At 35.6% G+C, this 14,415-nt stretch overlaps 1 protein-coding gene across 2 annotated transcripts in view; it reads left to right on the top strand.

Moving 5' to 3' along the window:
• Window positions 1-10,362, top strand: part of ANGPT1 (angiopoietin 1) — a 246,360-nt gene extending 235,998 nt beyond the window's left edge. For both annotated transcript variants that reach the window (XM_058564788.1, XM_058564786.1), the window contains exon 9: window positions 9,220-10,362. In XM_058564788.1, the coding sequence (XP_058420771.1) occupies window positions 9,220-9,380 (161 nt within the window). In that variant the 3' untranslated portion in view covers window positions 9,381-10,362. The remainder of the gene's footprint in view (window positions 1-9,219) is intronic.
• The last annotated feature ends 4,053 nt before the right edge of the window (window positions 10,363-14,415 follow it).

The following is a 14,415-nucleotide window of genomic DNA, read 5'->3' as shown; positions in this document are numbered from 1 at the left end:
TGTTGCCTATTTAAAATAGTGTCTTTTAAGCAGTGAAATTTCATACTCTTTCAAACTAATAATTTATAGTTCTCTATCATCATCCATTAAAGCTTTGTTTTATCTTGGTTTTTTATATTTTTTTCTTTGTTTCTTCTAAAAGGAATTAAGAATAAAGTAAAATTTATTCCCCACTAACTGTCCTACATAGTTTTCTTCAAGTACATGGAGGCATGTTAGTTGGAGAATGTGGTATCATTGCTACCCTTATCTGTCAATGACTAACCAAGAGGAGATGGGCTTAATCGAAAGCAGAAAGTATTTCAGCTAGACATAAAGTAGAACATTTTGGTCTTCCTTCCTAACATCCTAACTTCTTAACTTCCTTCTATCAATTTAATATATTTTTAATGAGCAACTATTAAGGGTCAATTACTATTAGAGAAATAGGCAAGACAGAATAGAGCTTGCATCTATGAAGGGAGACCATCAACAAAAAAGTAAATAATAAGTAACCCCGTTTCAAACCATACAAGTTCTAGGGACAAAATACAATATGTGATAGAGTTATTGGAGGAAGGGGGAAGTGACTTTAGAGGGAGTGTCCAGGGATCAAATGCTGGAATGAGCTGCCAGGGAAGATTGTGCATTTCTGGTTATGGACATCTTCAAGAAGAGAATATAAAGCTATTCATCTGAAAGAGTTTACTTATGCATGTTCCTGTAGTTGTGGGTCTAAATAAGAATGTCTCACATTTTTTTCTGGTTCTGTGACTCTATTATTCCTTGTACTCATTGTGGCTACAGTAGGGAAAAACAAGTAATACTATCTTTCAATGCATGGGTTGTAATTTATAGTACATTGTTGAGTGGAAAAGAGGTGTAGTGGGCTGAGAAAGCACATTTGCCGTCAATAGAAATAGATACCACAGTGTTTTACACCTCCTTTCCCAGAAATATATGTACTTGTTCCCACCTTACCAGAAAGCCAACAGTTCTTCCACCCAATTTATATATTGAATAATTTTGATGTTTCATTACACATTTCTTATGGGACCAGAGCATATATTTCAAGATCAAATTGCCACACACATTTTCTATGGAATTGACCGCTTAATTAATCATTAAGTAGAGATGATTTGTCAGCATAGATTTATAAGCCAGAAATATCTTTGCTCTGTGATTTCATTGGCCTTAGGAAAATTTGTAAGTTTTCTTCTTAGGTTTCCCCTTTTATATAGGCTATTACGACAAATCTGTATATTTCAGTAGTGGGAGGGTAAATTTAAGAGATGATTGTAGGAAATATTCTCTTAGTTCCACAGGAGAGCTCCTATTGTGCCCTCCTGAGACCAAAGAAAGGAAATCAGTTTCATTGTAAACTTAAGTTTTATCTAATATTTAATTAAGAAAATGAAAACGTAATCTTGTTCATGCATGCTTTTGTTTATATGGATTTATTGTATAAAAAATAAATATGCAAAACAACTCTGACTCCAGAATTGTGAAAATGGAAAACTTGTATTACTAGATTGTCAAACGCACAGTGAACTTACATTCAAAGAAAACATGGTATTTGGTAGTAAATTAGCATTCTTCAAAATAAGTATTTCTAAAAGTCTGTTAGAAACTACAATTGCTAAACGTTGCCGGAAAAAAACAAAACAAAACACGGTATTGTTTTACATTCCTTTCTTTACCTTACTTTTCTTTCAACACAATTTCCATATTTAGTATATAATGTAAAAGCCATGTAAAAATGTGACCTAACCTTCTGCAGAAAGAATCTGTTGTGGTAGAAACCCTGATCTCTTTTCCCACACATAAACTATGTCAGCCGACAGACAGGACTTTGCTAAAGCTAACAAAGGATATTTCTCAGTTCAGTCCTAAAAGAGAGGATAAAGCCATCCACATAAATTTCTTAGTACACCCTAGAACTTACCAGATGCTAGCAGCAGAGAGTTGATAAATGCTTACAGCAGAGAGTTGATATCGCCTGCTATATAATTTTGAAGAAGACAAAGAAAACCAAAGAAATTAGTAGCTTCTCCAACTGGTGTGTGATGCTGAAGTGACAAGATCTTTGGGAAAATATAGTTATCTTAGAGTTTTTAATAAGCCAGGAAGGATGTGCTAAGCATTGTCAGATAACTGACATTCCCTAGATTTTAAGTCAAAAATGTTGAGAGAAAAGATCCATATGGATAATTTAAGGTTGACCACAGAAATCTACATTGCGTTTCTTTGTTCCAAAGCAATTTCTTATTTAGTACATAATCTGTAAGTCTATTCCACAAAAATGTACATTCCTTGAAGGCAAGGTCTTTGTGCTGTCTATCGCTCTATCCTCAGTGCCTAGCACAGTGTCTGTCATGTGCTCAATAAATATTGGTTAAATGAATGAATATGTTATCAGAGACTCTGAGAGGACTTTGCAAAATTACAAATGGTCCTAGTAAGAAGACATAAAAATAAATCAATGTGAGTATGAATGTGACTCTTGTGTGAACTTAGATTTAAATTGCATAAGTATATATATGTATTTTCATGCACACACATAGAATGATGGGATGAATATTGAGGATTGCAACTAAATTTTAAGAATAACTAAACCCTCAGGGCCGGCCCCATAGTGGTTAAGTTCAGCATGCTCTGCTTTGGTGGCCCAGGGTTCGCAGGTTCGGATCCTGGGTGCAGACCCACACTACTCATCAAGCCATGCTGTGGTGGTGACCCACAGACAAAACAGAGGAAGATTAGCACACATGTTAGCTCAGGGCTAGTCTTCCTCAAGGGAAAAAAATAGAAAGATTGGCAACAGATGTTAGATCAGGATGAATCTTCCTGACCAAAAACAAAAGAATAACTAAACCCTAGAAGACTAAACTTCAGAATTAGAAAATTTTGAGTGTTAGGTGCCTGACTTTCAAATCAATTTGAACATCCTAAGTGCAAAGTTTAGGATTATATTCCTATTTTCTGGGGCAAATTTTTACTTACTATTACTTATTTGCTCTTTTTGCTTGAAAGAGCAAAGAATATCAGAAAATGTCTTTCAAAATATAAGTTTGGGAAAAGGTGAACCAGAACTGATAAGCCTATAACACTAGGCTGCTACCAAAGGCTAATAATTGACAGTGGATGAGAAATAATCAAACAATTTTGTTTGTATTTTACTCTAATAATAATATGCCAGATATTTATTGCACTCTTACTAACAGGCATTTTTGCATTACCCTAAATGATTTATAGTTAATAACTTACATGATGCTTCTAAAAACCCTTTGAACTAGTGACCAGAATAATGCTTTTGGCAAGAACTGAGATATGGAAAAGTTAGATAACTTGCCAAAGGTCACACAACTAGTGTCAGAGATAGGATTTGAACCTCAAGATAAGCCATCGCCTTATCCACTCCTTTTACTGCCTCTGTTAAAAGGAATGGCATTCAAAGACAACAGTTTAGCTCTATTTTACTCTTTGAAGCACATTTTCATGAGGATTTCCTCACTTAAACGTCGTTAAAAGTGAAATGAGGTCTAAGGGAGAAGAGACAGTAAGAGAATACCTATAGGGTTTAAATGAATTCAAGATTCCTGGCCAGGATAAACAACTTTTCATCTTTGGAAAAAAAAGAAGAGAAAGGAAAAAAAAGCCAAGTCCTTGGCCTGAAGGGGATATAGTACAAGATGACAGAGGGAATGCAGACTTCTAGAAAGCTCCTTTGCCTCTTGCACACAAGACTCTTGCTGCCGCTCCTTGAGGCTAGCTATGGGTAGAGCCAGCTTTGTACAGGTGAACTCAGCAAGTGATTTTTCATGATGATCCCATTGATAACAATGGCACCAATCAGTTTAGTTCAGCCTCCATCCTTATTTAGTTAGTGATATAAGAGGAAAATCTTATTTTCAATCCACGTTCTGTTGCATATTGCTGATTAGAATGCATGCATTGAAAATGAATGAAAGAAATCCATAAAAACAGATATATCTTTTCCTTTTTCTATATGTTTTACCTTAGAAAAGAAGTGTTGAGAAACATTTTGTTTAGGATCAGAAGAATTTGAGAGTTAGGTTTCCTGACTGTCAGACAAATTTGAACTTCCTGAGTACAAAGTTTAGCATCAAATTCCTATTTTCTGGGCAAAGTTTCATTTATTGGTGATAAAATGTGAATTTTCTGCTTCAAAGATAAAAGACTCAAATGATTTTTAAAGGCCTGGGAAGCCCAGGATAGTTATTACAAAACTAAATTTTAATGAGTTAAGTGTAAATGAATTAGAAACATGCATCTCAGATTTCTTGTTAAAATATACATGAGGTTACAGGTTATGAAGAAAAATGCTTGGCAAAGTACATCTCAGCAGTTGCCAATCTTAAAACATTTGAGACATTTTATCAGTTGTCCCAATAGCAGATGGAAGTTGCTGCGTTCTCCCATCCTTTGCTTGAATCACTGAGTTCTTTTAAGTTTACAGTGCCTTTCCTAGATTAACTTCTTGAGCATATTGCTCCTTTGTTATTCCTAGGCACATACAGAACAAAGTACAAAGTTAGTATTTCCCCAGAGGATATATGATTTAGCTATTTGATATTTTATCAGAGAGGAACTGCAAACTCAGGCATACTCACATGGAACACCTTCATTCCATGCGAACTTATATATGTGCTGAGTACTGATGGGTACATATGATTACCTGTGAATACCAGGGATTACATACGAGTAACCAGGAGTCTGCTATACTTTTGCCTGATTTCTATATATATGCTTTAAAACTTTTTTTTTTCAGGATTTATGTTTAAAAGACATGGTGATGCTTAATTTTTTCAAAGAGAGGTAGAAAGTGGACAAACGGAAATAGTTGATACAAAGAAATTCCTTAGTTTGTTTTAATGCATATGTCAGAGAATACTTGCTTGCACAGAAATAACTATTTGTGCTACCTTGAAGTCCAGAGTATTTTATAAAGGACACTACAACCAAAATTGTCATGAGAAATAATTGCCTTTTTATTTCGTTTTCTGCCATATTAATTCATCATCTTACTATCATTAATTGCTTTCTGATAGTCCATAGCATACGTTGCCCACTGATCTTAAGATAAAGAGATAATCAAAGCAAATCATTGAAAACAAAATCCATATTAGGTACTTAAATGCCATGTCTCTACAATGCAAACATTGTACAACTGTACTCATTTGGGTCCAAATTATTTTCGTATTTCTCTAATAAACTCTTATCAAGCAAATAAGGAAATATATTGGCACTGATGATCTGGCTGCATTATTAAATCATTATGATGCCCGACAAGATCTGATCCCTTTAGTTCCTGCTCTAAACCTTCTGCTCCACTTCTTAGATAACTTATGTGAAGCACTGAGATAAGATGTTACAGGCCCTAATGGTGCATCATCTTATCTGATCCCTGAAATTGTGCTATGAAAATGGTTGATCAGACATTTATAATCCACGTCTTTTGAATGAGGAGCTAAGTGACTGTGTAATCTTGGAAATGTTCCTTAAATTATCTGAGTATCAATGTCTTTATTATGATCCTTGCCACAGCACATAAGGCTGTTTGGGGAATAAAATAAGAAAATGCATATAAATATTTTAGCAGAGTTCCTGACACATATTATAACTGTTCAATGAATATCAAATGTTATTTATGTTATTGCTTAAGATCTCTTGGTTATTAATTGGTGAAGTCAGCATCGAAATCTGGGTCTTCTAATTTCTGGTCTGGTGCTCTCCAGGCTCCCCATTGCTCACAAGAAAATTTCTAAAAATATAATAAAAACCTCTATGTTCTCACTCCTGTTTATTTTGCTAGCCCTGTATTCTCCAACCCCTTACCCACTGGCATTCCAGCCAAGCCACTCTGCTGGCAGACACTCTCTCCTGCTCTCCCATAGTACATACTGTCTTTAGAATCTCTTTCTGTCCAATAAGTCACACCCATCCTTCAAGACCCAGCTCAGGTGGTAAATGAGTGAACCTTATGGACCCACAAACAGGACCTTCTGTCTCTGTTTCTAAGATTTTTTTCATCTATGTTTAATGGCTATCATCTCATTTTTTAACAGTTTGTTGTCACTCTCCTACACAAAACTGTGTACTCCTTGAAGTCAGGAATTTAGTTTTACTCAACTCTGACCCTTATATCTATCCATTGGTTAATATTTGTTGAATTGATTCTAGATTCATTTTTCTCCTATTTATCATGCTGCCACATATGCTCAGGATAACTTTGGCAAACCATAGTTATAGAATGAGGGCTCTAAATAATATTTGATTACACATTTAACCTGGCGGATCTGGTTCCCCTGGTTAAATATGTTTTTTTTTTTTTCCACAAACATTGTTCAGCTTTCCACCAAGACTGCCTACTTCTCTGCCTTCATTTTCTACCAGTCTCCCCTGTGTTCCCTTTGTACCAGCTACACCGATGTTCTTTTAGTCCCTAAACCAAAGCTCTCTTTCTCCCTCATAAGATCCACATGAGCTGCTCTGCTCAGAAGTCTTTCCTCGTCTTCATGTGGCTGCCTCCCTCTCATCCTTAAGCTCTCAGTAAATATCAACTTCTTCCATTAACATGAAAAGTCAAGTAGGTCTCCTGTTTTTCTCCTTCGTATAGCTCCCTGATTCTTTTCTTTTCTCTTTTTTTTCGTTTCTTTTCTTTTTGGTCATGATTTGTAGATATTTTATTTATTTGCTACTTTTCTGTCTGTTTCTCACATTAGAAGTTCCATAAGGGCAGGGACCACATCTGACTTGTTGAGTATTCTGTGACAACAGTTCACAATAATTATATATTGAATGAATAAGTAAAGAAGAAATGAATACAATAAGCATGAATGTTATATATTTGGGTGTCTATCAAATGTAGCTTTTTAGCAAGCTAGACTACTTCAGACCATAGAGGCTTTACAAGGAGAAACTAAGTCAATCCATCAATAAGCCTGTAGTTACTCACCAGGCATTTTTTTTTTTTAATCCTCCTCCTTTTTTTTCCCCAAAGCCCCAGTAGATAGTTGTATGTCATAGTTGCACATCCTTCTAGTTGCTGTATGTGGGACGTGGTCTCAGCATGGTGGAGAAGCGGTGCGCGCCCGGGATCTGAACCTGGGCCGCCAGTAGCGGAGCACGCGCACTTAACCACTAAGCCACGGGGCCGGCCCTCACCAGGCATTTGTTAAGCAAACTCTGTTAGGTGCAGCACTAAGTATGCAAGGTAGGCTTGTATATAGACCATGCCTTTCCATTGGTCTCAGGATAATGAACAAAAGACTATGTGATTTGGTCTTCAGACCCTCTCAACTTCAGCTACTGTTTTTCTTGTTAACTCTGACCCAGCCATACTGGTGTTCTTTCACTGTCCCCAAAATTCCATTCTCCTTACCACAAACATTACCCCACTTCACTCGTTAGAAACAATACACACGATCAACTTCTCTGATTCTCTCATGTGCCCGACTTATCTGACTCTTTCATGTGTCCCTACTGTTTCCTATCTCTTTCCTAAGCTCATCATAAGTTTCCCAATGAATGTACCCTTCAGCCTGTGCCCTTTATTGCCAGGCTGCTGTTGCAACAGACCTCCCACACTCTTGCAGAACTCTTGTGACTTTCTATAAACCAAACAAAACCACACACTTTTACCCTGAATACCCTAATATAACTTCGAGGATCATTCTGTGATTTGTAGTTCTCAACAACAGGGTAACTGCGTTTGCTTCAGAGACCATGGTGGATAATTGAAAGACTATGAAAGGCTCATTAATGTGATGGAAGAGTGCCTCAAGAAGGTCATAAAAAAGGAGACAGTTAAAACACTGAAGCAGTCAAGTTGGGTTTCATTTTGCCCTTTGAGAGTCTTCTGGGTAAATAAATTTCCTAATATTACAATGCCTTTAGTAATATAAATAGCATATTTTTACTGGTTATACTTACCAAAAAAAATTTTTAAAGAATTAATATTAAGAAAAAAAGGTGGAATTTTACAGTTCCTCTTCCCTTGCCAAACAAGAACCTCCTTGTCCCTCGTTTTGACTGTGTTAGCATTTCTGTTGTTTGCATACAGTTGGTAAAACAGCATTGAATACAGTGTCTTTCCAAATTCATCAAGACATACCTTGCTGTTCCCAGTATGAATTGGTGATGAATACAGCTTGCTATTCCTCTAGTATGACTTTATAAACACAACCCAGCTGTATTCATGTTCAAAAATTGAAAAGTGAGAACTAGCTTTTCTTCGTTTAACTTTTCCTAAAGTTTCTGCAAGATGATGCTCATGTTACAGTTAAACATCAGCTGTACAGCTTTTTCTTTAACTATTAGTCCCTTAGGTATAACTCTGTAATCAAAGGGAGGTCAGTTGTATCCAAATACAAATATGCCAGAATGTCTCTGGCATAAATCTTTCCCTAAAGATTTCAGTAGTGTTACTTCAGAAGAGGGAGAAAAAGTGCTATGTTTTATCTAAAAATCTAAGAACTTAATTCATTAAAAAAAAATAAAGCACTAAGTTATCCTTACAGAGAGCATAGGATCTCCATGTTACTCATCAAGCTGTTTGTTTTTCTTTTTGAACAATCACAGAAAAAATACTGCAATATACGAACTACATGGCTACTATTGATGAACACTTCCCATATTGCTATAAACTACAGAGAGGGCCTAGTAATATAAATTCATAGTCATTGCCCAGTATCCAAATAATTTCAGAAGCAGCTGAGGGCTAGTTCTTGGCAAAATTATGAAGTAAATAGAGAACATCCCTTTCTCTCTATTTAGATGTCAGTTGTCTAATCTTCTGAATTTCATCACTAGTAATTAATTATTCTATTCCCAATAACAAGCTTAAGGCAGATGCCTCTTAAGGGTATCTGCATTTTACTTGCCCTACGTATAAATCCAGGCTGACTTAGATTGTATCTTGAAGCCCAGAGGCTTCCCATTATTACAGTGTGAAATGAGTCCCAATGGAGTGACACTGAAAGCTGATTTTCATGAGACCATTCATCGCTTTGATTGTTCATACACTGCCTAAATCGATGACATTTAAAACAATTCCAATACAGAGAAGATATTTATTCAATGCCTCCTATTTGCAAATAATCATAACAAATATGAATAAATTCCCCTTCAGTTAATGCCATTAACTTCCAAATGTTCAATTTGTTTATAATTGTTTCTTCCCCTTCTTCTCTCTTTCGTTATTAATTAATCTTTCAGGCTGGTGGTTTGATGCTTGTGGCCCATCCAATCTGAATGGAATGTTTTATACAGCGGGACAAAACCATGGAAAACTGAATGGCATAAAGTGGCATTACTTCAAAGGGCCCAGTTACTCCTTGCGTTCCACATCCATGATGATTCGACCTTTAGACTTTTGAAGGCACAATGTCAGAAGCAATTATAAAAGCAACAAAGAAATCTGGAGAAGCTACCAGATGAGAAACTGCTTGAAAACTTCTGAAGCAAACAATATTGTTTCCCTTCCAGCAACAAGTGGCAGTTATGTGAAGTCATCAAGGTTCTTGACTGTGGATTGGGAGCCTTTTGCGTTCACAAAAGTCTCTGCTTGGGGTTACCATGTTCATATGGCTTAACTATAGAGAAAGCCACTCATTGTCATGCTGTAAAAAGGGAAGAAATTGCTCAGCTCGCTGTGCTTCAAACTACTACTGGATCTTATTTTGGAACTATGGTAGCCAGATGATAAATATGGTTTGTTTAATGTAAAACAGAAGAAAAAGAAGAAAATGAACAATAACAACAAAAAAGAATATACATAAAGAATAGCAACAGACCTGCCATAATCCTTTGGAAAGGATGTATTATACCAGTGAAATGGTGTTACTTCTATGCAAACCTACTAACAGTAAGTTTATACTATTGCACAATTTTAATAAAAGTTCAGGAAGAACAGCATTGCCCTCTGAATTGGTTAAATGTTAATGGATTTCGGAAGCCTAATTCCTAAATCATACTTACTAGTTGATTTCAGTTAACTCATCTTCAAATGTAAATTTCATTTTGGAAACCATAAAGAATTTTAGTGCATGAAGAACAACGTGTGAGGTAGAAACATGCTCCATTACTCTTTGATTTTTTGCTACAGTTTTCAGAAAAAAATGGACATAATCAAGTATGGACATACGAGGTGAAAAATTATCCCCCATGCTACAGTTTTCATTTACTTTAAAAACTGACTGACTGAGATATAAATATATTTATAGCCTGAGTAAAGTTTAAAGAATGTGAAATATATCATCAAGCTCTTAAAATAATATACATGCATTTAATATTTTCTTTGATATTATACATGAAAGCAGTGTTTTAGAGTGTATTAAGTTGAAGTAAAACCAAGTAAACTGGAACAGTTTATCTTACAGTATCTTCTTGTATGTGTACACTTAAGTGTAACTTCATTATTTTAAAAATAATGATCTTCAATTCTTCACTTTATTTCATGCTAATTTAATTTTTGCTAATTAACTGAAACATGCTTTCCAGGTTCACCCTGTTCCAGTTTCTGTAAAAGATACACTTTGAAGTCTATGAAAAATAAAAAAAGAATTATAAATACCATTGTACATAGTATGTTTCTATCCGTGGTAAACCTAATAGCTGTTTAATCTGGAATATTCAATGTTGTCCTTAATTGATGCAAATAAACACAAGTTTTCAAAGAAATCTACTATACCACTTATTTCTTTATATTTTTCTCCTTCAGCCTCTGTTTTCTTAGGCAGTTTCTGATTTTTAAAAATTATTATTCATGGAGAAAATTGGCAAAACTCTGTATTATACATTAGGGAAACACACAAAAAAAGAAAATTAATCAGTCATCTGACTAAGAAAATTCTATTAGGTGCTATAAATCTCTTAATGAAAATATTCCTATGGGATAATCTATTTTAAGTTAATTTGGGGGCACAGATTTTTATGGCAATTTGAAGTTACTACAATATTTTATCAAGTACTTCCTGCCTCTAAGTGTTCAAGGTTACAATAGTGAACAGTTTTTATCAAAATATGAGTTACTATGAGATAAGAAAATTAAAAGGCATATTGGCTCTCCTTTCTTAAAAAAATAGGTTTTTTTTCAAGGCAACAATACCATTTTCAGACCTGGTGACTTGATCTATTATGCCTTTGTGGCTTTCCTCCATTTGAGAGAAAAATCTATTCACATTTTTAAGAAAGTATTTTCTAAAGTTTACCATCAAGTCTTTATATTTATGCATCTGTGTATAACTCCATTTTGCTTTACAAGTGATATTTACAGGTATTCTACAGTTTTTCTATCCTTGGTGACTCCTTCATAGCACTGTTTAGCCTCGCCCTCTAAAAACCTTGCTTGTTTTCATTTAAGTGAATGGAAGTGAGTGTTTTGCTCTTTTGTGTTCCTACAGATTATTTTTTACCAGTATTTTGATAAATAATACTATTTCCCAATGCATATTACAAAAATAAAATGAAATAATGAAAAAAAAAGAAAACATGATATTTACTGTTTTGTTATCTGGGTTTGAAAAATGAAGTTGTTTCCAATTATTTATAATAAAACAATATAAAATGTTTTATGACTCCATTATGTGCATTGTGTGATGCCTACATGTTGTGGCCACTTAACATGTATATCCATTGCATTTAATTATTTCAGGATAAGATAAATATTAGGATTTTGTCTTTAAATTTTTATTTCAGTAAAATTCATGTGGCTTTTATGCAAATTTCTTCACATCCATCACAGCTTTATTTGATATTAATAAAATTGAAAATAACGTATTTGTGAAACTTCATATCATTTTAAATAAATGTTTTACAAATTTAAAATTAGAGATCGGTGGAAGTATGAAATCACTGAAAAAAAAAACTACTAAGTGAACTAAAGCCTCAGTCTTTGAATAATGTTCAGTCTGGGATGTGAGAAGAAAGCTAGGCTCTCTCTATTAGAATGGTAGATCAAAGCAATAGGTCTGAGTCTTACATCTCTACTGTATGATGGTTATGACTTGCCAATTATTAAATGCTGTATTAGCATACAACAGTTGACAATAAATTCTGGGAACTCTGAACGTGGAATAATAGGATATGTGTTGAATAGCTGAATTATAAAAGAGAAAGAGCATAGAGGAGAGGCTCCTCACCCCTCAAGGCTCCTATCAGCTGTCTTATCCGTTCAGTGCTTAGAAGGAAGTTTCTTAACTTTCCCCTTGATTCTGCTCCCATTGCCTCCACATTGATTCAAATTTTCATTAACTTCCACCTACACCATTGGAAAAGATACTCTTTCTCCTGCTACTCTCTGCTCCTCTTCACCCCATAACCACACAAGCTGCCTCTTAAAGCCAGCTTTAAGAGGCAGCCAGTTTCTGAACATGTTTCTTCCCTGCTCAAAATCCTTCAGAGTTTCCTCACTACTGCCTGAATTTGAAATAAACATGTTAGGTTAACCCCAGCCTGCGTTGCCAGATAGCTCCATTCCATCTACTCAGTATTCCAATCAAAATGAAGAAGGCTCTGTGATAGACTAATTGCAAAAATGACCCCTATCTTTCCCCTTTCTCTGTGCATGCCCTTACAATGTGACTTTGCAGCTCATCCCATGTAGAGGTGGAGTCTTTCCCCATCCCCTGAATGGCTGGCTTGAGGCTTGCTCCAGCCAATAGAATGCAGAAGTGCCTGTGTGCCACTTCTGAGCCTAGGTCTCAAGAGCCATTTGGCTCCACCCTACCTCTGCCGTGAGAAAAAGCACAGGGTAGCCTAATGCGGGATTAAAGACCTCAGGAAGCAAAACTGAGTTTACCAAATGAGATCACCTTAGTCTAGCCAGCCCCCAGCTGACCCAGCAGACAACCCCAGATACGTGAATGATCTCGGCTGAGCTCAACTGAGCCTGGCTCAGATCAGCAGAACTGCCCAGCTAACATGCATAATCATGAGAAACAAGAAGGAGTCGTTGTTTTAAGCCACTATATTTTGGGGTGTTTTGTTAAAGATTATTATTGTAGCTAAGTGATACAGCCCTTTCCCCCACCCCTACATGAGATTCTTATGCATCCTAAGTTTTCAGAAACATTCCCTAAAATGATGTTCTCTTTCTTCCGATGGGCAAAGTTCTAACAATCCTCCATGGTGCATCAAAATATTAGCTGCTTCATAACACTTTTTCTGATGCCCTCTGTTAATTGACTCTCTCCACTAACATACTCTTACAGCTCTTAACACATTTTGCTTGAGCTTTGCCTTATATTCGCCACTGTTTTGTAGGAGGCTGTCTCTTACTCATTTTTTAATTCTCCACAGTACCTAGTGGGCCCTTGTTAGCATTGAATGGAATTGAATTGCTCTGAAAGATTAAGAAATCCCTTCTATCTATATAAAATCCAATACTCATAGATCTGACCAGTAGCTTAAACCATTTATTTTCAGACTTTAAACTTAGCTCATTCTCCTCCAGAAAAAAATATATCAAAATTTATAATTTTAGTCATCTCAGAAATCCACTTAGTTACCACCTTTGCTGGAACATATATATTGTGTAGATTGAGGGAGGTCTACATGCTTCTTTTAATTTTAAAATTACATAAATATGTGAATGTACTCTTGAATAGTAATTACTCATTTTTATTACACATTTATTATTATTATTATTATTTTAATGTAAGATAATAATTTTGAATTTAGATATATGTATTTGGGCATCTTATTTTCAGCCTTAGGATTGGAGGTTCAACTGCAGCCTCTTTTTTAGTTGATTTGGCTCTTTCAATAAAAGTTAGCCTCTTCTAACTCAAGGTCAGTATTTTCCCCCATATTCCTCTGATCATTGCTTTATTGATTCCTTACAATAAATATATCAGCCTTTCAAGTTATTATAGAGAACATAAAAGGATTCTAAGGAAAAACTGACATTAAACAAGTCATTATGTCTCTTGCGTTCTTTCAAGAAAGAAAGCAGTAGACTCATCCCAAATGACAGATAACTGTTAAGGTTTAATAACTCCCAGGGCTTTGCCTTTTAACCTAGGAAAACCAGTCTCAACTTCTGACATATAACTCTCATCAAAATGTGAAAGGATGTTTTGTTTTGGTGGAGAAGAGAATGACTCCTGATATCATCCTTTACAAGCAAGCTCCTACGTCATCCCCTCATAAGACCTGTCTGCATCCTGCCCATCCGTCTACTCTGTCTTGGCCCTTGGGGAGTCCATGTGCATGCTGTGATGGTGGGAGCCAGGAAAGTACCACTATCGGCTGGTTCTGCCACAGAACTGGGACTACCTTACCTAAGTTCCTCTTACATGAATTAAATTTAAAAAAATATATACATCTGCTCCCTGGATATGCTGTAAGGAACTGTCACCTCACTAGTGCCCCAAGGAACTCAAGGGTGGTTTGGAAGCATTTAACTGTTTT

The sequence above is a fragment of the Diceros bicornis genome, chromosome 21, assembly GCF_020826845.1.
Source record: "Diceros bicornis minor isolate mBicDic1 chromosome 21, mDicBic1.mat.cur, whole genome shotgun sequence".
Taxonomy (NCBI): Eukaryota; Metazoa; Chordata; class Mammalia; order Perissodactyla; family Rhinocerotidae; genus Diceros; species Diceros bicornis.
The sequence above is the reverse complement of the archived record's forward strand: the minus strand, read 5'-3'. Positions and strand labels throughout refer to the sequence as shown.